Source organism: Colossoma macropomum, unplaced genomic scaffold (assembly GCF_904425465.1).
Source record: "Colossoma macropomum unplaced genomic scaffold, Colossoma_macropomum, whole genome shotgun sequence".
NCBI classification, from domain to species: Eukaryota; Metazoa; Chordata; class Actinopteri; order Characiformes; family Serrasalmidae; genus Colossoma; species Colossoma macropomum.
Genome location: NW_023494796.1, coordinates 9,633,130 through 9,657,432, shown reverse-complemented (window position 1 = coordinate 9,657,432; position 24,303 = coordinate 9,633,130). Strand labels below are relative to the sequence as shown.

General features: G+C 36.4%; 1 protein-coding gene across 2 annotated transcripts in view; it reads right to left on the bottom strand.

Annotated features, from left to right (window-relative positions):
• Positions 1-21,517, bottom strand: part of LOC118817074 — a 55,135-nt gene extending 33,618 nt beyond the window's left edge. Inside the window, exons 1-17 of one of the 2 annotated variants that reach the window (XM_036583756.1) lie at positions 21,447-21,517; positions 15,194-15,308; positions 11,904-11,993; positions 11,499-11,588; positions 10,716-10,805; positions 9,918-10,007; positions 9,116-9,205; positions 7,449-7,538; positions 6,764-6,853; positions 6,460-6,549; positions 5,947-6,033; positions 5,260-5,848; positions 2,952-3,125; positions 2,771-2,828; positions 2,565-2,645; positions 350-2,305; positions 101-257 (exon numbers count right to left, since the gene is read on the bottom strand). In XM_036583756.1, coding sequence (XP_036439649.1) covers positions 101-257; positions 350-2,305; positions 2,565-2,645; positions 2,771-2,828; positions 2,952-3,125; positions 5,260-5,848; positions 5,947-6,033; positions 6,460-6,549; positions 6,764-6,853; positions 7,449-7,538; positions 9,116-9,205; positions 9,918-10,007; positions 10,716-10,805; positions 11,499-11,588; positions 11,904-11,992 — 3,821 coding nt within the window. In that variant the 5' untranslated portion in view covers position 11,993; positions 15,194-15,308; positions 21,447-21,517. The remainder of the gene's footprint in view (positions 1-100; positions 258-349; positions 2,306-2,564; positions 2,646-2,770; positions 2,829-2,951; positions 3,126-5,259; positions 5,849-5,946; positions 6,034-6,459; positions 6,550-6,763; positions 6,854-7,448; positions 7,539-9,115; positions 9,206-9,917; positions 10,008-10,715; positions 10,806-11,498; positions 11,589-11,903; positions 11,994-15,193; positions 15,309-21,446) is intronic. The other variant, XM_036583757.1, reaches the window with a different exon arrangement.
• Positions 21,518-24,303: the final 2,786 nt, after the last annotated feature.

Sequence of the window (24,303 nt, the reverse complement as noted above, 5' to 3'; positions counted from 1 at the left end):
GGCAGTGAATAACCAGCCTCATTCACCACCGCATGCCTGCCAGCTCAGCAATACATGCCAAACACAATCCCTACTGTATTTAAGAAACCTTCACACTCACCTCAGCTGGGAGATGTAGGGCAGACACTGAAGGAAACTCCTCAATTCACTCTCTTCATCTGACCAGCCTGTCAGCTTAACTGGTTTCTTCACTGTTTGGAGTTTCAGCACTTCTAGAAAGAGGGAGCTCTTTCTCTCTGAGAGGTTTATGATCCACACTGTGCAAAATTTGTTAAACAGTTACACCACAAAAAAGGAAAATGATCAATATACAACATTATTATTACAGAAAGTATGAAATAACACTCACCATTTAAAGAGACTTCTGTCTGCTCACTAGGTTTGCTCTTGTCTCCGTCTCTATATACAGCAGAGACTCTGACTCTGTAGCAGGTGCTGTAGGGGAGAGTTATGGTGTATTCACACTCAGGACCCTCTGTTAGAATGAACTGCCAGCCTTCTAGACCAGCCTCCATATACTCCACCATGTAGCAGAGGACAGGAGAGTCTCCATCAGCCTCAGCTCTCTGCCAGGAAACAGTGAGAGAGTCCTTACACTGTTTGTGCACTGTAGGCTGTCCAGGTCTGGCTCTAGAAGGTGTCTGGAACTCTGTGATTCTGCTATAGTCACTCATGCTGTTACTGTTCATTACAGCATATCTGAGCTGATACTGTGTCTCTGGTGTGAGACCTCTAATAACAACACTCTCTTCAGTATTACAGATGTCAATATTACTCCATTTCAAATAAACACGACTCCCTCCACTGCAGCTCACTGCTCTGTACTCTACTCTGCACCAGTGAAACACGTAAGACTCAGATCTTTGCAGCCTCATGGTAACAGATGTCTGTTTTATGATGATTATTTCTGGGAGCTCTGGCTTTAGCTCAAGGTTCATTTTTAACCTCACAATGTTACCAAACTGGTAGAGACATACAGAGGACCCAAGAAAGTGTGGCTTAGGTTCAGATGTAGCAATAAACTTGGTACGCTCTGCATCTTCATTTGTCTTTTTGCTGGACAAAAATAAATGAAGGTCGTTGCGGATTTTCTGACTGATATCAGGAAGCCTGAAACCCTTTGTCTCTTCTCTGTTCATCATGCTCTGTTTCAGAGCTGAAAGAAATGGATCTTCACCCTCCAGTGATGTGAGAGTGAAACACAGCACTCTGTCTGCTTGTGAATCTTCTATGACACGTTTCAAGTCCTTCTGTGATTTTACAAAGGTGATGTTAGCAGCTCTGCATTCATTCAAAGCCACAACTTCTGCGTCTTTGTTTAGGAGCCACTGATGCATGTTCTGTGGACTGAATGGTGATTGTGTGTTCTTCTTCAGAAGGTCTTGCAAATGCCTCTCTCCTTTCTCTCCTTTCTCTCGGATGGTTTTAATGCAGGAGGCTAGTCTTCTCTGAAAGTCAGACTGGTACTTCTGCAGAAGAGAAGAAAACTCTGAAAGAGCATCTTTTAAGTGTGGATACCATGAATTCACACCAAGATTAGAGTAAATTGACATCATATCCTGGCAAATGTTGATGTTCCTTTCTAGATGCTCCAGGACATCAACTGCATTGTCCAGTATGTCTTCCTTGATGCTGCCAAATACATAAGCGGATGTCTGATCCAGATTCTTCAGAGGGTAGAGCCACACTTTCAGAGGGACTGCTCTCTCATCTTGAGGTTCTAACAGCTTTTGGAGTGACCTAAATCGTTTTACTGCAGTATCAAAATCCTCCAGACTTTTGAAATCCTCTCCATCAGTGTAGAGAGCAAGTTCAAAGATACAGTTTGCTTTTTCAAGACTCAAGAGTAATTCATCTGCACTCTGGGAAAGAAAATTTTTCTTGACTTTATCTTTTAGTTTGACATTTCCCTCCCTGCTTTCATTCTTGTCATCAAACACTAAAAATGCTTGGGCCCCATACAGAACAGCCACAACCACATGTGTTGCTGAATTCTGATTGGTCATGGAGAGAGGAGGTCCACTCTGCAGCAGTCTGTGACTGAGCATGTCCAGCCTGGTGGAGGTTCTGTAGTGTAGAGTGACTCTGTCCTGCAGTTGGGACTGAGTGGGGTGCTTCAGATAAGCAGCAGCTCCAGCCACCTCCACCAGTCCTGATACAACACTAGCTCTCAGAGAAGTGGTCAGGTCCAGAGCTTTGAGTCTCTCCTGCAAAGATTTTCCCTCTACAATCCTTACATCCGTGTGGGGTCGAGGAAAAGACAGTCTCATAGAGGACAGAGTGTTGTCATCCCACAGAAAGGCATCTAAAAACATAAACAGAATAGTGTCACCCGGTATCATTGTTTGTGAACTGAAAAAAATAGATAAACATCCATTAATGCATTGAGATGTACAGAGCTGAAATTGATAAGTCGATAAAATTGATAAATTGATAAAATTTTCAATTATAACTGATATGCAATGATTATAATTAATTATATTAAAATGTAATAAAATATAAGCTCACTTTTTCCTTAAATTAAATACAGTATAGGATTCCAGTAAGTGGGAACACATGCCTACCTGAGTTGAAAGAATCATTGCGACAGTCATACAACGTCCCAAGCTCCAATATACGACCAAGTGCAGACACTTCAACAAAGTCTGAGGTGAAATTCAAAAATTATGCTGTTAGTATTTAATCATGGTAGTGTTTATAGACTGACATTTAAACATTTTGTACAAGTTTTGATGGAAAACTGCACTAAAATGACAGCATTAGAACTCACCATTAGCTCGCTCAAGTCGTCTGCATTCCATCAAGAAATCCAGCTCACTCTCAGCTCTCTGCAGTGTTTTAAGCAGAAAAAAAGTGCATTTGTTTATATCAATAACAGTGAGATAAGTGAATTTTCTTATTGTTTTATTTAACAGAATCACTGTATTGGAGGTTTGGGCTTGTACACTCACCTTAGCTCTCGCTGTAAGCTCTCTGTTGTCTTTTAGGAGTTGCTTCATGTGTTGCTCCATCTCACTTTCTCTTAATGCATTAAATGGGATCATAAGAGATGGCTCATCTTTACACTCCCCCATATTATAGACTTGAGCCCGGCTGACATTGATCACCATTGGATTTACTGATATCTGCAAAAAATACTGCCGATAAGTAGTGACTTTTTTAATGACTGCAGCATTACCAGGATTTAAACTTGTGATCTTCTTACAATGCTCCACTTAACAGCCTTATTAGTAGGACTGCAGTTAATTATGCTTTCCAAAATAAATTAATTGGTTTATTATGGCTTTGATTAGGCCTGGGTTCGATTCCCGGCCGGGTGACCAGGGTCGTTTCTGTGTGGAGTTTGCATGTTCTCCCCGTGTCTGCGTGGGTTTCCTCCGGGTACTCCGCTTTCCTCCCACAGTCCAAAAACATGCAGTCAGGCCAATTGGACATGCTGAATTGCCCCTAGGTGTGATTGTGTGTGAATGTGTATGTCTGTCTGTCTGCCCTGCGATGGACTGGCGACCTGTCCAGGGTGTAACCTGCCTTCCGCCCAATGACAGCTGGGATAGGCTCCAGCACCACACCGCGACCCAGAAGGATAAGCGGTTTAGATGATGGATGGATGGCTTTGATTAATTGATTTATCAGAAAAAGTGCACCGTTTGTCAATAACTAAATGTTTTAAGACATATACAATGTTTCTTTCAACAAAAAAATCATTCTCATTGTACACAATGTTCTTTCAAACTTAAAACACCTAATCTTCTAAAACACCTATCTTCTAAATTACATACACAAAAAAACACTTGTTTTTATGTGGGCTTGGGGCCACAACATGGCAAAAAAAAGTATGTTTTCAAAAATATCAATATATGTGTGGAGGAGAAAGTCCATTAGTGTACAAACAGAAAAAAGATCTTCCTTTCAGCCAACAATGTCTATTTTGCTCTGCTGGAGTCATGAATAACTCTGTATCATAGTCTCTGCTATCTGTATTTTTCCCTCATCAAGCCAAGATCTGATGGTGCAGCCCAACAAATAGCCACTTATTTAATAATGCAGTAAATAAATGGCGTCAAATGTCATTCACACCTAAGGTTTGTTGATAACTACTTATGTAAGGTAACTAGTTATGTTTAGGGTCACCAAAGGGCTCTTTTAATACTTCCAGCACATAATAAACTGGGGAGAAAAGATATTGTGTAGACAAGTCTCTCTTACCAATGTTACAGCTGTTGGCACTAGCTTTAGCTCATCTGAAAAAATAATCTTCTTCCCTCGCTAATACCTCCTCTTCATCAAATCCTCCCAAATTAACCTGCAATATCTGATAAAAATCTCTCTGCTCTTTTATGACCTAAATATTTTGAATAACAATATGTTTTCGAATGTTCTGCTCTGTGTCTGCAACTGTCACTTTTTGAAGCTAATCTAAAGCCATCATTGTTCACACCTTACCATGACTACAAGACTCGATCCCATCCTAGTAAGTTAAACAATTAGAGTTCAATTTGTTAAATGATGTATCATGTAGAAATTAATATGTATATTCCTTTAATTATCCAGACAACTTACTTTAAATGACTCTCGAGTACTGACTGTGCCATTTGTTTTGGTTAAACTGGAAACACAGTTTCCTGCTTTCAAAACTGACAGAAATGTGAAAGGGGCCCAATGCTTAGGTATAACACAGCCATACAGGCTGAACAGGTAAATCTGAACACAAAATGCCATCATGGTTAAAAAAACAAAAACATAATGTCATATGAGGATAACATGTTCTAACTCTAACCCTGAGAGGTCCTAACTTATTAAGAGAACCAAAAAATAAGAAGCGATTAATAGAAACCAAAACTGCAAAGAATTCTGGGTAGCCCACCCCACCAGTGGTATATTTATACTATTTTAGACTTTGAGTTTCTACAATTTATCTGAGTTAAATGTGACAGTTGAGACTCTTACAGAAAAAATCTGTGCAAACTTACAGTTAACAACTAACAACAATTGGTCAGTAAAGCTAAAACTGTTGGAGTATAAATTAGAATCTAAGATATAAACAAAAACAATAAAATTATACAAGCCTATAATGTTGGTTATCAGAATTTGAATCTCCTTAAAATCAGTATCAGTATCATATTTTTCTAATCTAACTGTGGCAGACTATGTTCAACAACACAACCCTGAAAAAGGCGCACACTGGTTACAAACAAAGCGAGGAATTCTCCAGTCATCAAGTGTTGCTGCTTTCACTCCTTTCTATGTTCAACAACCCACCTGAACAGGAGTCTCTTCACTCTTGGCCAGGACAGTATGGTGCTCTTTGTGCTCCTCCATTGTGCATATAAAACATATGACGGTCTGGTCAGTTTTGCAGAAGACCTCCAGAGCTCTGTGGTGCAGCTTGCAGAGTCTCTGTTCCAGCTCTCCAGTCACCTCCACCAGCGTGTGTCTCTGCAGAGCTGCTACTGTGTAGTGCTGCTTCACGTGGGTTTCACAGTAAGACGCAGGGCAGGTCAGACAGGACTTCACCGCTCTGAGCTTCCTCCCAGTGCAGAAATCACAGGCCACATCTCCAGGTCCAGCGTAGCAGAGAGCAGGAAGAGCAGGACTGAACCCAGCCTGCTGCAGCTTCTGAACCACTTTAGCCAGAGCTGAGTTTGGGTTCAGAGCAGGACGAGTTCTAAATCTCTTCCTACACTGAGGACAGCAGTAGCTGTTTTCTAAGGTTGGTTTGGACCAGAAGTTTTGGATGCAGGTCTTGCAGTAACTGTGTCCACATGGGATGGAGACTGGATCCTTCAGCACATCTGTACACACTGGACATCTGAAGTGATCTTCCGTCAACAGACTGGCCAACAACTCACTGTGTTTAATACGATTATAATGATCAGGGAACTCAACTCAAAAAAGATCAGTGAACTCAAAAAATTAAGTAGAATTTGATGTATGTCATGTCAGTACCTGATGTCTGGAGAGCAAGCTTCATCTCTTAATCTGATGTGCTGGTTCAAGGACAGGGAAGGGGATGGTATGTCCTCTGGCTTGATCCTGGGGATAAATATAAAACTGGTTTGCAGTACCATACCTGGTATAAGGTACTGTTAATAACTTACACGTTTTTTTCCTTGTTTAAACATAATTGACCTAAAATGGTTCATAGAAATGCAGGTAGGAGCTGGTGATGGGCACTCCTGCTTCAACCTTTACAATGAAAATATTATCCTATTAAAAACAAATTAGGGTTGAGCAGGTGTTAAATTACAGAATAATATGAGGTTAGTGCATATTAAAGGTTTCTCCAGCTAAGTACACCCCACCTTAATGTAAATAGGAAAGACAATCTGAGATTATATGAATGTTGTTAATTTATGTTCATCTTAGAATAAAGAAGTTGGGTTTCCAATTAATTTTTCACTTAGAAATGTGTCCATTTTTTAAAAAAAAGAAGTTTGCATACAACAAATGTAAACACACCCTTGTTTGAACATAATTGGTCGGTCCATTGAATGGTCAGATTTGAAAGATGCACATGTTGGAGCTGGAGATGCTGTTTCTGACTTCATTCTGTGTGAAAAAGCAAAAAGCTTTAAAATACAATACAGAACAAATACAATGGCAAAATATTACAGCCTGAGAATGTTTTGAAAGAAAAATATAATATTTTCTCATTACCAGTATTTTGTAATAATTTTGGTCTGAAATAGACATCAAGCATTAAAGAAATAGAGTCAAAAAGTGTCTGAAACCACATTAGAAAGTCTAGAAGGTATAAACACACCCATGTTTGAACATAATGGGCCGATCCATTGAATGGCCAGATTCATCAGATGCACATGTTGGAGCTGGAGATGCTGTTCCTGGATTCATTCTGTGTGAAAAATACAAATGCTTTTGCCATCCTATTAATAGTTACAAAATGTTACAGTCTAAGAATTATGCAAGAAAAACTGTTTAAAATAACAACAAAAAACAAACACAGCCTGAAAAGTGTATATAAAGAAAAACTTCACAACGTCTCAATACTGGTATTCTGGTCCGAAATACACACCATACATTAAAGCAATTGTTTGGTGAAAGATTTGTGCACAATAGTATGTTGTACAGCATTAAAAAAAACATAAGCAGTCTATTTGGGCTTACTTAACAACTCAGTATTGTTTGAGGTAAGTGTGTGATGATTTAAGCACGCAGTCTGCACAATGCTAAACAGCAGCCTAAACCATCATTACTTGTTTGTTACATTAGTCTTAAGAAGCAAACTTAAGACATCTAAACTTCAGACAAACTAAAGAAGCAAACTTTAAACATTAAACACATCTACATCCACTACATCCTGTGTACTCAACAAGATACAAAGAATCCCTTTGAAATGTATCAAGTTTAAGACAATGAAAATGTGTTTATTCAAATATAGTTATTTTTTGTGTGTAGACAGGGTTCTGATCTGAAGGGTATGAACAGACCTCTGTTTGAACATAATAGGTCGATCCATCGAATGGCCAGATGCATCAGATGCACATGTTGGAGCTGGAGATGCAGATCTTGGCTTCATTCTGTGAGAAAAATTAAAACGTTTTGGTTAAAGCCCAACCTCTTTTCACACTCTTTATTGATCCCCCAAGTCAATGGATTTGGCAAAATAAAAACATTTAGGGGATTAGGGGATTTTAAAGTTAAAGGGGATATTAAAACAAAATTGCATTATTTGCTAGTGATCTGCTATTGTATTTGAGAGATCAACTGGCTTATTTCTCTGAATTAATGAGGTCACTTAAAGTCTTTGGATCTTTAACAGACTTCAAAACATGTGTGCATAAAATACAGGTTATCATATATAATTACAACCCATCACATAAGATTATAAAAAAATGTAACTTAGATTGGCAATCAAAGTCAATGAAATATTTAGGAATTAATCAGCCTAAAAATATTAAAGACGTAAAATGCCAAAATTTAAGCTGATATAATGAGACGGAATATGATCCCTTTATTTGACATGGTATCCAGAACAGAATCAATAGAAACAAAGCATAATACCATGACATAATACCATCTTTTCCAGACCATGCCAGTAAAATGACCTCCAATGATTTATGGAATGCGACAAACTCACTTTAAGATATAGGGAAAGGCTGGAAACCAAAAATAAAATTGAAAAAACTTCAGCTGAAAAAAGAAAATGGTTGAATGGCATTACTACGCTCACATAAGATGAGTGACGTGTGGGTGCAATCCTCTTTACAAAGCTAGACATAGATATAGAAATTATGTTATCAGAGATATCTCAATCCAAGCAATGATAGCAGATAAAAGAGTAAATAAATATACGACAGAAAATGGTTAAATGGTTAAAGCTACCACTGAAAATATGGAATACTACTACTTTAGAAACACAACCTACACTATGTGGAGAAAATACTGAGATGGTGTTCATTTGATCTGGACATCGCAAGATAATCGATTCAAAATGTGGATGAGTAAAGGACTCTCAGTCTAAAGTTTAGGAATTTCCAAAACTTCCAAGCCTAAAAAGACTGTCATGGTCTTGAAACAACAGATTTTTTTTGATACCTCGAAGTGAGACAATGTTCTTACCACAAAATAAAACCAATAACAAATTTCAGAACCCCATGATAATAGTATTGTTAAATTATTTATATCCGTATTCACAAACACTTAAAAAAACCTGTCTCTGATTTGTATAAAAGGATTTAAAAATGTACACACTGACTCTGCCTTATATATTAAGGACAAATGGGAACATAAGTGTGGCATTAAGACTAGGAACACTGTCATGCTACTGGTGTAAAAAAAACGTCTTAATCAGGTGACGCATTTATGCTTGGTAATAAACAGAGCATCCAGGAAAGGCTGAGTCCTTTATGAGCAAGGATGGGTCTAAGCTTGCAACTTTGTCAAAAATATATCTGTAAATTATCCAACAGTTTAATAATAACATTCCTCAGTCAAGGACTGCAAAAGTTTTAGGTATTTCACCCTCTACAGTGCATAATATCATCAAAAGATTCAGAGGATCCAGAATAATCTCTGTACATAAAGGAAAGGGCGCAAATGAGTTCTTGTGATCTTCGACCCCTCAGATGAGCTTGTGTAGAAAAAATTTAATCACCTGTGATTGAACATGATAGGGCGGTCCATTGAATGGTCAGATTCGGCAGATGCACATGTTGGAGCTGGAGATGCTGTTTCTAGCTTCATTCTGTGTGAAAAAGCAAAATGTTTCAAAAATAGAACAAATACAATAACAGCATATTACAGCCTGAGAAATGTACTTAAAGAAAAATCTCAATATTGGTATTTTTTGTCTTAAAAACACATCAAGATAAGGATGTTTTCTATGCATTTTTCTTTCTTTTTCTGTTTTTTCTTTGATTTTTTTTTTGTAAAAATGCGAGTCAACTTTCTTAATGGCCCAAATGTTAAAGAAGCACTTTCATTTTAGTAGATGATGTTAATAGTAAAGGATACGTGTCCTTTCCAATACACATTTAAACAAAAACGTAAAGAAAAATAAACACATTTTAAAAATTAAACCTAACTGATGAAACTAATAGTTACATCTTATTGTCTGAGAAATATGTAGAAGAAATAATTCCATGACAGAACTTAGTCAGGAGTTCTCTTTCTTCAATCTTTTTGATGAATATGTTTTCTTGTTAGACATTATTTTAGTGCTGAGCTTGTCTATAAAAATATAGAATTATATAAAGTACATGCACATCAAAAGGTCTTTATCTGGTTTTATGGCTGTAAGTACAAGCCCACACTTTACCTAGGAAATGAGTATATAACACACTAAAACAATACATATTTATGTTTATTTCTCATCATTAAAATAAAGGAACTGAGTTTTTGTTTTTGGATGTGTGCTCATAGTGACATTAGCTTGTGTAGTACAAAAACGTAATCACCTCTGTTTGAACATGATAGGGCGGTCCATTGAATGGTCAGATTCGGCAGATGCACATGTTGGAGCTGGAGATGCTGTTTCTAGCTTCATTCTGAATGAAAAAGCAAAATCGTTGAAAACACAATACAGAACAAAAACAATGACAAAATATTACAGCCTGAGAAAAGCATATAAAAAAATATCAATATTGGTATTCTGTGTCTAAAAAAAACACATCAGCTTAAGGACATGTTTTCTACGCATTTTTGTCCTTGTTTTTCTCATTTTTCTCTTTGATTTTTTTGATTATGTAATGATGTAAAGATGTAAGTAAACTTTCTACCATTCTTAATGGCCCAAATGATAAAGAAGCACTTTCATTTAACTATATGATGTTAATGGTAGAGAATATATATGTCCTTTCCGATAAACATTTAAATAAAAATAGAAATAAAAATAAACAAATAAATAAAAATAATACCTAGCTGATGAAACTACTAGTTACAAAATGGTATGGTCTGACAAATATGTAGAAGGAATAATTCCATGACAGAACATAGTCAGGAGTTCTTTTTCGTCAATCTTTCTGATGAATTTGTTTTCTTATTAGACATTATTTTAGCGCTGAGCTTGTTCAAAGAAAACAGAATTACACAAAATAATAATTTACAGAATTACATAAAACAAGCACACATTCTACCTAGCGAGTGAGTATGTAATACACCGAAACAATACATGTTTATATTTAAAGGGAGTGAGTTTTTGTTTTTGGATGTGTGTCCATAGTGACACTAGCTTGTTTAGTAAAAAATGTAATCACCTCTGTTTGAACATGATAGGGCGGTCCATTGAATGGTCAGATTCGGCAGATGCACATGTTGGAGCTGGAGATGCTGTTTCTAGCTCCGTTCTGAGCAAAAAAGCAGAATATTTTAAAAATACAACACAGAACAAACACAATGACAACATATTACAGCCTGATAAATGCATATAAAGAAAAACCTTAATATTGGTATTTTGTGATTAAAACAGACACCATAGCTTCAGTCTGTAGGTGAAAAATCTAAATGTTTCAATTAAAAGCCAATCTATGAAACTAATAGTTACAGTCTAAGAAATATGCAAGAAATAAGCTGCTTTAAAAAAACAACAGACAATAAATACAGTGACAAAATATTACAGCCTGAGAAGTGTATATAAAGATGAAAGATTCTGGTCCGAAATAGACACCATACATTAAAGTCATATGTAAAAATTACACATCGTAGTATGTTACACAGCAAAAAACATGAGCAGCCCATTTGAGATTACTTAAAAACTCAATATATTTTAAGGCAAGTGTGTGATGATTTAGGCATGAAGTTTGCATGATGCTAAACAGGAGTCATAAGTCATCATTACTTGTTAGCTATATTACATAAAACAAATGCATATCAAAAGGTCTTTCTCTACCGGGTGGCTATAAGGAAAAGTACAAACTTCATCTAGGGAGTGAGTCTGTTTGAAATAAAATAGTGGGGTTAAGGTTCCATTTATTGAAGACTTGTCCATGAGTCCATATTGAAATAAATAATAGCTTGTGTAGTGAAAAGTGTAAACACACCCATGTTTGAACATAATGGGCCGATCCATTGAATGGCCAGATGCATCCGATGCACATGTTGGAGCTGGAGATGCAGATCTTGGCTTCATTCTGTGAGAAAAATCAAAACGTTTTGATTAAAACCCGACCTCTTTTCACACTCTTTATTGATCCCCCAAGTCTATGGATTTGGCAAAATAAAAACATTTAGGGGATTCGGGGATATTAAAGGGAAAGGACAGAAAATTGCATTATTTGCTAGTGATCTGCTATTGTGTTTGACAGATCCACTGGCTTATTTCTCTGAATTAATGAGGTCATTTAAAGTCTTTGGATCTTTTACAGACTTCAAAACATGTGTGCATAAAATACATCATATATAATTACAACCCATCACATAAGATTATAAAAAATTGGTATACACACCCATGTTTGAACATAATAGGCCGATCCATTGAATGGCCAGATGCATCCGATGCACATGTTGGAGCTGGAGATACAGATCCTGGCTTCATTCTGTGTGAAAAATCCAAATATTTGGAAAATACAACACAGAACCAAATACAACAGCAAAATATCATGATCTCTCAATATTTCAGTATCAAACTGCAAATCAGTAATTTGCAATACTTTTGATCTGACATGAACACCATATGTTAAAGCAATAATTTGGCAAAAAGTATGTCATACTATTAGAAACCACTGTACCACTGTATTGTGCTTTTACCTTTGGCGAACTTTGTGTAAGAAAATGGCAGAAGCCCTCACTGTGGAATATGTGGTTAATATGTGTAGATGAGATGGAATAGAGCAAAAACAAAAAAATAAACTCACACTATAACATAATTAAATCTGAAAATAAAAGCAAGATTTTCAATTCATCAGCCAATGTTAAACCATCAATCTAAAAACAAATGCTAAATAGGGCTAAGGAGATTACAGTGGCCTAACAACTCAACACACCAAAAAACAGATCAGACTCTGTCTTTCTGTCACTCTAACACCATTAACTCAAGCTCACTTGGTCAGATTTGAGTCACTATCCTGAAGTTTCAAATAAAAGTTGATAAAGATAATCTGCCTACACCTTACACAAAAAAACAGTGATTTATGATTAGCCTTTTTTCATGTCAGTCAAATCCTTTGTCAAAGACATCTCAGTAGCCACAGACTGAGCTGTCAAGACTCTGTAACTGTGTGTATTAAAGCTCTCATTTGAGGTGACAACGACAGTTTTGATTGCTTAATGCTTTTCCTACTGCTCTGCACTGCTAGCTAGCATGCTCTCTACTGCATTTATTTCCAAGAATAAACAACGGTATGCTTGTCAGCGAGCTCTCTATCTGAAGCAGAAACATACACTCCCAATTCCCAAAAAGTTGAGACTGTAGGTAAAATGCAAATAAAAACAGAAAGCAATGATTAATGAATCTACTTTGACCTGTATTTGAACAAACAGAATAAAGACCAGATTCATGTTTAACCTTATCAACTTCATTGTTTTTGGTAAATATACACTAATTCTGAAATTGATGCCTGCAGTATGTTCCAAAAAAGTTGGGACAGGGGCAATTTAAGACGAGGACTTTGTAAAATGCTCAAAAACATCTTAAACAGGGGATGCAACCATGCTTGGGTATAAAAAGAGCATCCAAGAAAGGAAGAGTACTTTATAAGCGAAGATGGGTTGTGGCTCAACACATTGCCAAAAATGCATCAGCAAAAAAATCCAACAATTTACAAATAACATTCCTCAGCCAAGGACTGTAAGGATTTTAGGTATTTCACTGTCCTCAATGCAAAATATTATCCAAGAAAAGGCTGAACAACTCAAATAATCCCCAATCCCTCAAACAAGACTGCATTCAAAACCTGCATGTTTCTGTGATGGATATCATCACATTGGCTTGGGAATACTTTGGAAAACCACTGTCAATAAACACCGGTCATCGCTGCATCCATAAATATAAGTTAAGACTGTACTGTGCACAGAAAAAGTGATGTGTCAAAAGTGTCCAGACATGATGCCAACTTCTCTGGGATCGAGTTCATCTGAAATGCACTGATGCACAGTGGAAATGTGGATTGCGGTCTGACGAGTCAACCTTTCAGATGGTTTATGGGAACAATAGATGTCATATTCTCTATACCACATAAGAAAAGAACTATCCAGATTATTACTAGCTTATGGTTCATAAACCAGGTCTAGCGTGGAATCGGGGGAATTAGTGGGTAACTCGCACATCTGTGAAAGCACTATGAACACTAAACAAATTTTGGATCAACATATTCTGCCTTCTAGGTGCCGTGTTTTTCACGGACACCCATTGCAACATGACAGCGCCAAGCCACTTTCTGCATGTGTTACAACAACAATTAGAGAGTCTGGCCTTCCTGCAGTCTAGAATCCACTGAAAACATAAAAAAACGACAACGAAGGACGCATATGACTGCACAATTATACCTGTATAACAGAACAATGGCAAAAAACTATGCTCTCAAAACTTGAATGGCTTGTGTTTTCAGTCCCCAAATGATTATTAAGTTTTGTTTTATGGAAAAGTTATTAAATATAGTTGCAATCATACTTTGGTCCCAACTTTTTTGAAATGTGTTGAAGGCATCAATTTTGGAAAGAAAATGACAATTACACAAGTGGCTCTGTGCTTCACCAATGACATGGTCATATCTATATACAGTCAACTACCAGTGATCTCTTATGAGAGACCTCTAACTAGAACATTCACAGGTCATTTCTGATAGTAGATTTTAAACTTTTTTTAAATTGTCTCATTGAAAAACACTTCATAGCTCAATTAAGATGTACAGCAACAAGTTTCCTATTCTAACAATGAAACTAAGTTTTTGTAAAGGAATTTGGTTTGAAATGGGCTTTATAGGCAACAATACGTCTTAACATTGCCAAGATACTGATTGTGTTGATGACAACATTTAGGTATGACACCATATTTTGTAATAGGAAAAATCTTTAGTCAAAACATTTAGCTTATATCTCTGATATAGGTGCCCAACACCACTCCTGATGATCTACCACCTCTGAAAGCTTAGTCACAACACCTGAAGCACTTCTGTTTCACAGCAACCTAGTTAGGACCAGACAGTGCTGTGTAACCAAGTGCCTCACAAATAAATATCATCCTTTCTACATCCTTTGCAAATTTTGGGGAATTTTATTCACAGGTTTCTATATCTCGCCAGATGCTAATGCTAACACTGCACTGGACAACCTGTATGCAGAATTTCTAAACAGGAAAACTGCAACCAAGATGCACTGTTATTTATATGATATGGTGCGCTGTGCATTGCCAGCTGAACAGAACTCCTAATCACTGCATAATTTAATCTAAGACCTCGCCCTGACTGTGATTGGTCCTCTGCACAAAGCAAAGTTCGAGCAACTCTGAGACATACACTGGTTTCTCTATTAGAACACATACAAGAGTATGTTTGGTTACTTTGATTTTGATTTTTTTATCAAGTGAAGTGTACTGCTTGCATAAGTGTTTTGAATCTGTTCTTTTCAAAAATCAGTCAAACCAATTCAAACCAAGTCCCAAATTAATCCAAATTTTTGTAGCATTTATGCAATGTTTATGTTTGTCTCATAAGCTAAAAAGGTTGTAATTAAATTCTAATATCACTTTTCACAATGTATGACATGATATATGAAGAACAATCTCTTGGAGTTCACTTACTTTTTCTGTTAGTAGACTGTAGTCAGCTTCAGTCAGTGTTGCAGACATGAAAACTCATGAGCAGTGAAAAAGGTGACCAGCTCAGAAACCAATCAAGTAGCCAGCCGCATAATTCCTAAGAGAAATTTTTACATATAAATATACAAAAATTCTGGGGCACTCTGACACTGAAATAAAATTGCTGGAAAATTACTTAGTTCACTTAGTACAACAGATATTGTACTGGTTCGTTTTCAAACTTTGAAACTTTTTTTTTTTAAAGTATTTTGATTTATTTATTAAACAGATTTATTTATTAAACATCTGGTGCTTACCACAGCAAGTAGTAACATACCGATGCTGACCCATTAAATGAAACATATATCGGCCAGATGTGTCAGATACACATTTGATATCATCTGTGATGCTGCGTTCACATGTTTGCGGTAGATGGACAATGGCAAATCAGATGCTCCATTGTATTCAATGGAGCCGCAATGGAAAAGTCTGCCACCACCAGTGACAACACTCCACAGACCTCTGCGGTGAGCACAAAGATTTCCAACTTTTGCCATTGACTGTAGTGGTGAAATAAACCAGATGTAGATTTTTTGGGGAGCCATGGACACCAAACAACTTGTGGTTGAATTCCAAACAAATTCCAGAGTATTACACAACAAAACATCACCACTGCTAAAGCACTCCTTTGACAATCATCCATTTTTGCCTGAATCACGGTAAGCATGGCGATATTTGAGTGTCTTAATTCTGTCTTTGTCTGCTATGAGGTGTGGATTTATGTTTTTTAACGCAAACATGTGAAAGCAGGTTTATAAAAAGTTACAATTAAACTAAATTTGAATAATGTGGTTAAATGTGAGTTGAACCGTAAGGGTGCCTCAATTTAAACATCAGCTAACAAGACAAGCAGCAACACCCATGTTGGCTCACTTTTTCTTTCAATATTTAGATTTTACACCTTTACTGTTGCATGGAATAGCTCACACTGGAATTATAATTGCTGTTTATTTTGCTGTTGCATTACCCAAAAGCATAACAAGAATGACACAATAAAGTCTTACTTCAAGTAAGACTTCATTCTTGTTTTCATTCTTATTTTTCATTGTTATTACACTTTTGCTCTAGTTACAGCCTCATGAAAAAAAGCACTGATATCGGATTGGTGATTTCTATTGGCCAATAAACAAAGTTCAGATATTGGAATTGGTATCGTAAGAGAAAAATTGGGATGTGTATGAACACGGAGGTTAGAGCTGCCATCATACCGTATGCCCCGGTGAAATGTCAGAAAGATATCAAGGTATGAAAAAATCAATACCGCCCATGTCTAATGAAGGTGAAAACATATTGGCTTTCTCATAGACACTTCCCTTTAAATATTTTAGGTTAACAGGCTAAGACATGCTTTAGGTTAACAGGCTATGAGAAAAAAACAAATATGAGTAAGACACCTAAAATGTCAACTTTGTTCTATATGATTTCATTAATTGTACTACGTAGCTTGTTTTATTCTATACAGTACTATTGTTATTATTAAGTATACTACATACTATTATTATCATTATTATTATTATCACTATTATTATTATTATTACTGCAAAAGCAATAGTAACAACCCTTTAACAAAACAAAATCATTCAACAAGTGCAAACGATTATTAGACATTATGTAACTCGGATGAACTGCAAAACAAACATACAAACTCATCTGCAGCAACACTGCTAAAAATGTAGCCTAACTTTAGCTAACAATCACTATAGCTAGCGCATAATGCTAATGCCAGATAGCCACTGAAACTCCAGTTAACAAGTACAGTATAGTGAAAATCTAACTAAATAATATTTCTTAAGGAATCTAGCACCAATGCCCCTTTTTAGGATTTTCTTTTTTGTGCTACCTAAACAAAATTTATTTTTGTTCCAGTTTATTTCTCCTAACTGTGCATAGAAAACATGATCTAACAAAGGTAGACTCACTTTACTGTGTATCATGCCCAATTACACCTCTAAATCACTGTCACACAGTGTAGTCAAATTTATATCAGTCTGATTCAAGTTAATATAATAATAAAATAATAATAATAAAAAAATATTATTCAAATTAATCGAAAGCCCATCAACATGGTTTCAAATGTTTACAAATATGTTTTAATAGTAACAATATATGCCTCAGAACAAACATTTAGCAATGTTATATTTAAGAGATGAATCCAGTTAGATAGTAGTAAATAGTAGACAAATGCTCCAAAAATGTCAGGCTGCTGCCTGATCAGAACGGTTTAGGTGAGCCAGATTGCGAAATGACTGACTGTGGTGTCTCCCTGGTAATGTAAACAATTATGTGTCGATGGCAACACAGCCAACAATGCTAAAAATGGTATGCATAGAAGGGAGTACCACTGTGGGGTTTTTTTTAGTTTGCTCCGTTTTGACGTGTGAACATTCCACCTGTATTCCGGTCTGCAACAAACAGCTGAAAAAACCCACGGGTCTCGGTTCGCTTCCAAGTGAACCCTGGCTAACAGATGAGACTTAAAGTAATCGCAAAAATCTGTGTTTTATTTTGGGTAACGGATCGTGGAGTGTATTTCTGGCTGAGTGGTTAAACTCAAATTGACAAACCAATGACAAATAAACAGATGTCAAGTAAGATTTATTGTTATTATTGATTGTGATGACAACTAATGCCCAGTGAGAGGAGTTTGGTCTGGCTATTTCAGATTAATCACAAAACTCTTAAAACTAAAGAGAAACCTCGAGACCAAACAATTACTCTTTTGAGAAAGCCACCTGAGTATTTTCAGTGAAAATACAATGGAGTACAGCTCCAAATCACAGTCCACATCTACCTTGTACATTTCTAATCTTTCTCTCACCACCTTTTTCTAAGAAAACCACATTCATATGTTTTTTTTAATGTTATGTTATGTTTTTTAACATGACTGCAAATTGAGTTTGCTTCATCATCAGACCTGAGGGTTTCACTTCAATGACAGTAGCTATGTTAACCAGTCAGCATGTATTTAAACCTCCACAACCTGACCACATGCCAGGTAAAGCTGAAAAGCTGAAAAGAGTCAGTACAAGAGGTGATGTGTCTAAGAGGGAATGATAATTGATGCCCCCCTGGAGAGATGAATTTTACTGGGTTTTACATGATGCTGACTGAGACTTAGTGATGATGATGGTAAAAAACTCTTTTACTGGGTAAGCTAATAACTATTTCTCACTCTCTCACTCTTGAATTAGAAAAGCTGGGAAAAAAATGTGATTTTATGCGAGTTATTCTCTCATTTTTTCTCTCTCTCTTTCTCTTACACATATATTCTAAATTGCTTATTACTAATAGTAACATTTTAATAAACTTATGCAGTAAAACAGTCATTTGCAACAAAGTTATTGATGTTTTTTTCCATATCCAGACTATGTGCCATAAGAAAAGTCACTTAAATAGTTTAATGTCAAGCCCTGAAATAAACACTTTTGGCTATGTCTCTTTGTTTAAACATTGTCATTTTATTATCTTTCACTAACTTGCTTTGCTTTAGCACTGAAAAGATAGGGACCTGCCAAAGCATAGAAAGCACAACCATTAGCTAACGCTACCTGGAAATGCCATGTTTTTTTAGCCTAATATCATGTCCGTTGTTAAGTTACTGTCATTTTTCTCTTGGTTTTATTCTAAACCGTGATAAGCTAAATAAGTCTTTAATTCTGAAAATTCAGCAGTAATTCGGGAATCTGCAAGAGTGTTCTAGAATTCCTGTTGGGTCTAAAGGGTTAAAAAAAACATTTTAGCGGCTGTTAACATTATTAACTCTGTTTGGTACTTTGGCAGAAAATTTACCTTGCATTTAGTCATATCCAATTCAAATTAGACTGAACAAAAGGAAGGAAAAAAATCACTAAAAAATTTCTCAACAGAAAAGCACAACATCACTCAGCTCACAGTAAATTCATCACAAGACCTATAGATGCTAATTAGAGAATAATCATGAGAATAAGCAGACCAGTGACCCTGTGTATAGTTTTGTTTCTGAACCAATTCAAGTCTTCAATATAATGACTTTTCTATATTAAGACGAATCAGTAAGCACAGTTTGTTTAATTTACATACAATTTTCATACAGGTATAACAACTCTGTCCAAGTCTGTACTAGATGGAAAGGGGCTTGAGGATGTTGTCACAAATAATGGTTTCTGTAATTGCTCTATGTTTATGGTCCTAATTTTAATCTTTTACCTTAGGTAAGCCTATACATGTGAGGTTATGTATGCTTGTATTAAAGCTGACCTGTTGATATCTATCACTATCTTTATTTTTGCTACCCTATCAGGTAATACTTCTATTCATTTACTTCATTATTCCATCTTTTGTGTTAGATTATTTTTTTAAATAATATATGATACAAATTTGATATTTTATAATGTTTATCATTAACAATAATTTTAATGAATAATATTATATAATATTATTATTATTACTATTAGTAATACTATTAGTATTCTTATTATTACAAGGACTATAGACTATGAAAATGTAATGAACATTATTATTATTACATTGTTATTATAATTTGTATTATTGTTATGACTATTATTAATAATAATCACAATAATAACAGAGCATGGGCATCACTTTTTGTCAAGCAAATTAGCGCCCTCTGGCGAATGTCAACAAAGAGCAAGGAAGTGCTTTGTGCAACAGAGTCTGGCTGCAGATATGCACTCTCAGCCAGATGCACTCTCAGCCCCAGTGACGTCACGTGCTCATGCACGCTCTGCCATAATGGTAGAAGCAGCCCAACGGCACGGTAACTTTTGCTGCTGTTGCTCAGCGATATCATCACTCAATCCATTTTTCGTCCATAACACGGCGAGAGAGTTACATTTAATGTACCTCCTAGTTGAAAAAAGTCATAGAACCCATTACAAGTGTCTGTTAGTTCCTGGTGGTTTTTAGTACTGGCTATTGGTATTCTGTGTTTTCCTGATGGCTTGATGTCACAGTGTAAAGGATTCTGATCGTTTAATCGGGTGTTTGATCGTTTAATCAGGTGTGACTGATTCCACATTCATTTGATTGTTTCCCAATGGCCTCTAATGGCAACCATCAAGCCAATTCCTGTTAGGAAGCAAAACCATCAGGTTTTATTCCTAACGGCTCTGCAAACACAGTTATTATTTGTGACTACTGTTTTGGTGCCCACAGTGTCGTCTGTTTGGTGCTTTTCTACAGTGTCACAACGTTGAAATGTAATTCCTCTTAAATGTAAAGTTATGAAAATGTTGTCTGACACCTTTGTGACAACCTCCTAGAGTCCTTAGTAAGTCTATTTTAATCGATATTACAGTTTTGATAACCGATTCTAACCGATTCATGACTTTCATGAGTTTCCGTAGCCTTTTTGTTTTTTCTGCAAATAAACCCGACATTCATGTCTTATTGTCCTGGTTTTACTGTGAACGTTTCTATATTTAATTGCCTTATTATCAGTATGGCCACGTTAATATACATTCAGTGTCACTCTTGTAGCCCAGCAGTTCGTGGTTCACTGCTTTTCTTCATAAAACCGACAAAAACACTGTCGTGGCAGAGCGTGCACTGACGTCATCAACAGGCTGGCGGTGCAGGTCGGGCTGAGAGTGACTGTCTGCAGCTAGACCCTTCTCGCTTTGTGAGCTGCGGCCTTGTCTGCTGCTCCACTGGGGCAAAAAACTTCGCAGACGGTATTGAAACACGCAGTCACTACATCGACTGAACACATTTTTACACCTACAGCTTTTCCAGCTTCAGTTTTACGTCTGTATATCTAATACACATGATCTAATAACGGTTCTCAAGAAAAAATGTCAAAATTTAACAAAAGAAAAACATCTGAAAAATCTTTGGTAAACAAACCAACAACTTTTTTACATCCCACGGCTGTTTACATCAAACTTTACAGCAGTAACTCACACAACATGACAGAAATTGGAGTTTATAACATTATGAAGTTTATCTGGGCGGGAAACCAAGCCTGTGAATGCGTTTCTACCTCATCGATTAAATGTTTATATGCAACTAACTTCGCTAACTTCCGCAAAGCTAAAGCTAACAGTTCGTCTTAGCTTGACGCTTTTTAAGGTGGAGTTGTTTAAAACCACGTTTTTTGGTGTTATTGTTGGCTACAATACACAGACTATCGAATTATATGAGGTAACACGATAAACGTCAAAGCTATAAAGCAAGAAATAAAAGGTTTTTTACTTACCGTGGGGCCAGGGCGGCCTGACGGCAGGCCTCGACTTATCTTCTGAAGTTTTACTTTCATTTTCATCTGGCCTTTACGGCCCGGGAGACTCACAGACCAATCGCATGCGTTGTGAACATCACACGTGACGCTACTCAGCCAATCAGATCTGTGCATTACGATAAGCACTGAGACTCGAGTGAGTGACGCGCACACAGGGGAGGGACGAGTTATTTCGCATGGCGTGCTCTAAAAAGAGAAAACTGACAAATACTGTTAAAATATTACTGAACTGTACTTTATTTGATTTGACATTCGGTTGTTGACTATAGGATGTTGATATACCTACTAGGCTACTTCACAGTACAGTATATGGCACTGAATCGTGATGCAAGTTAGACATTGTGATGTTCTGGACCTTTGCTTGAGGATATTTTGTCTAACTGGACTTTATTGAATTTTAATTAAATACCCCTGTGCTACATGCTCCTTCTCTAAATGAAACCCACACATTTAATATATTTAATTTAAATCTTTAACATATAAATCTTTGTCCTGAGTTCTGTCCATTCATATCACTAAAGAGGCACAACATGACAAAATGTCTTTTTGGAATACCTTCAGAGATGGTTTTATTCTAGCTTCACCCCAGTAGGGACTGGTCTCTGAACAGATGTAAAGCTGCACAATTTGGGATGTTGTGGAAAGGACACTGGGATGCTTTTAAGATTCAAATAAACTGGTTTTACAGCACTTTGTAATTTCAAATTATTTTTATTGTGTATGTGTGAAGGTTATTACTATCAGGGCAGATCAGGTGAAGGTTTTTGTTGTTTAATCTCATCCTGTCTTGCCCTGATTGCTGCAACAAATAACTCTATTTACATTTACATTTTACTGGAGAAAAAAGAATAAATGCAGTCTTGGTGCTGCAGTTCAAATGCAGTGAAATGGAATCAATCCAACTGTGGACACAGTGCATTTACGTTACTGCATTTATAATGGAATACTGAAGAAACTACAGTAATAATGTATTTCTTAATATTTTAGTATTGCTGCTGAGGCTGCCAAGGCTCTGCCCCTCTGAACTCTCAAACATTTGTACTTATTACAGTCACAAGCTTTAGCTAACGACTAATAGCAGCTAATCTATTACTGTTAGTTGTGAATGTATCTCTTACCTCTGTTTTACTGTCTTTATCTTTTTCTAGTTTTTGAGTCCACTAGATTTAGACATGCATATGTTTAACTAGTAAACTTGTAAGTTTATTTAGGAGCTCCTTTTTCTGCTGCTCTCTCTCAGCTGTACTGCTCTGCTCTACAGTAGTGCTGCACTACTGCTGTTACACTGAACTGTAGTTCTAACACACGGCACTACAGCAGTACTTGAGTCAAAATAATGGATTATTTTCTCAAGATTTTTTCGCTGTGGAAAAAAGTCATAGAAACTATTAAAAGTTTGTGATTCCTGGTGGTGTCCATTAGTCACTAATGATATGTAGTGTGTTCCTGATGAGTTGGTATCACAGTGTAAAGGATTCTAAAGGTATAACAGGTGTTCTGGGACTGATTCCAGATGCATTCGATGGTTTCCTAATGGGATCTAAAGGTGTCCTACAAGTTAGTGGTCTCTAATGTTAACTCAGTCACACAAAACCCTCAGGTTTTAAGTTTGATGGTTCTAATGGTCTTTTCCAGCAAGAATGTCTTAATTAATAATATTAATTATTAATCAGAATCAGAATCAAGCTTTATTGGCCAGGTATGCTTACACATACAATGGAATTTGGTTTTGGTTACAGGAGATCACAGTGCACAGTATCTGACAAATGTTTACATAAATAAAATAAAATAAAAAAAAACATGCATTCCTGCCATCACTCACTCACACACACACACATACACACACACACACACACACACACACACACACACACACATATACACACAGCCATACCTGTAAACCTTACACTGTGCATAGTATGTGTCTTAAGTTAAAGTGCTGAGTGCAGCAGCAGTTAAAGGGTGTATAGTGGCAAAGAAATGGAGACGTGAGATGACGTGAGATAAGGCAGATGCTAGAATAAACACTGGTCTGTGACAGTAGTTTCAGAGAATGGACTCTTGAGTGTGATAATATATACCAATATATTTAGAAGTGCAGTTTAGAGGCTGGAATATTGTTTATGTGTAATATTATAATTGTTCAAGAGAGTGATGACTTGTGGGAAGAAGCTTCTCTGTAGCCTGCATGTCCTGATCCTCATTTGGCTGAAGCGCTGGCCTGAGGGAAGGGGCTGGAACAGGTGGTGGCCGGGGTGTGATGATTAATTAATTAATTAATAAAATCATAATAATTACTGTGTTAATATTTAAACTAATTATGTAAAAATAACATCTATTCTTGAAATTATGACAGATTATGTCGACATAATTGCTTGTTTTCTCAATATTTTCACAGTGAGTGTGTTTACAAATAATCTGATAACTGCAGAAAATCTGATTTTGTCAGTAATCCAATCAACACGTTTACATGTACTTGGATAATCAGACAATGGGGAAACTCTGGGTCTACATGAGGCAGTTATCAGATTTCTGCTTTGCAACCAGCCAATAAACTCACAGAAGAAGATGTGGCATAAACGTAGAACTCAAATTTTGTGCCTGGGCTTTTTTTTCACACATCCAGTCACTTTACCTGAAACTATGAACATGAACTATATGAACAAACTATGAACATACAACATCTAGAAGATGAAGAATATTTAAATTCAAGCATGTATTAATATTACACATAAACAATATTCCAACTTCTAAACTGCACTTCTAAATATTTTGGTATATATTATCACACTTAACAGTCCATCCTCGGAAACTA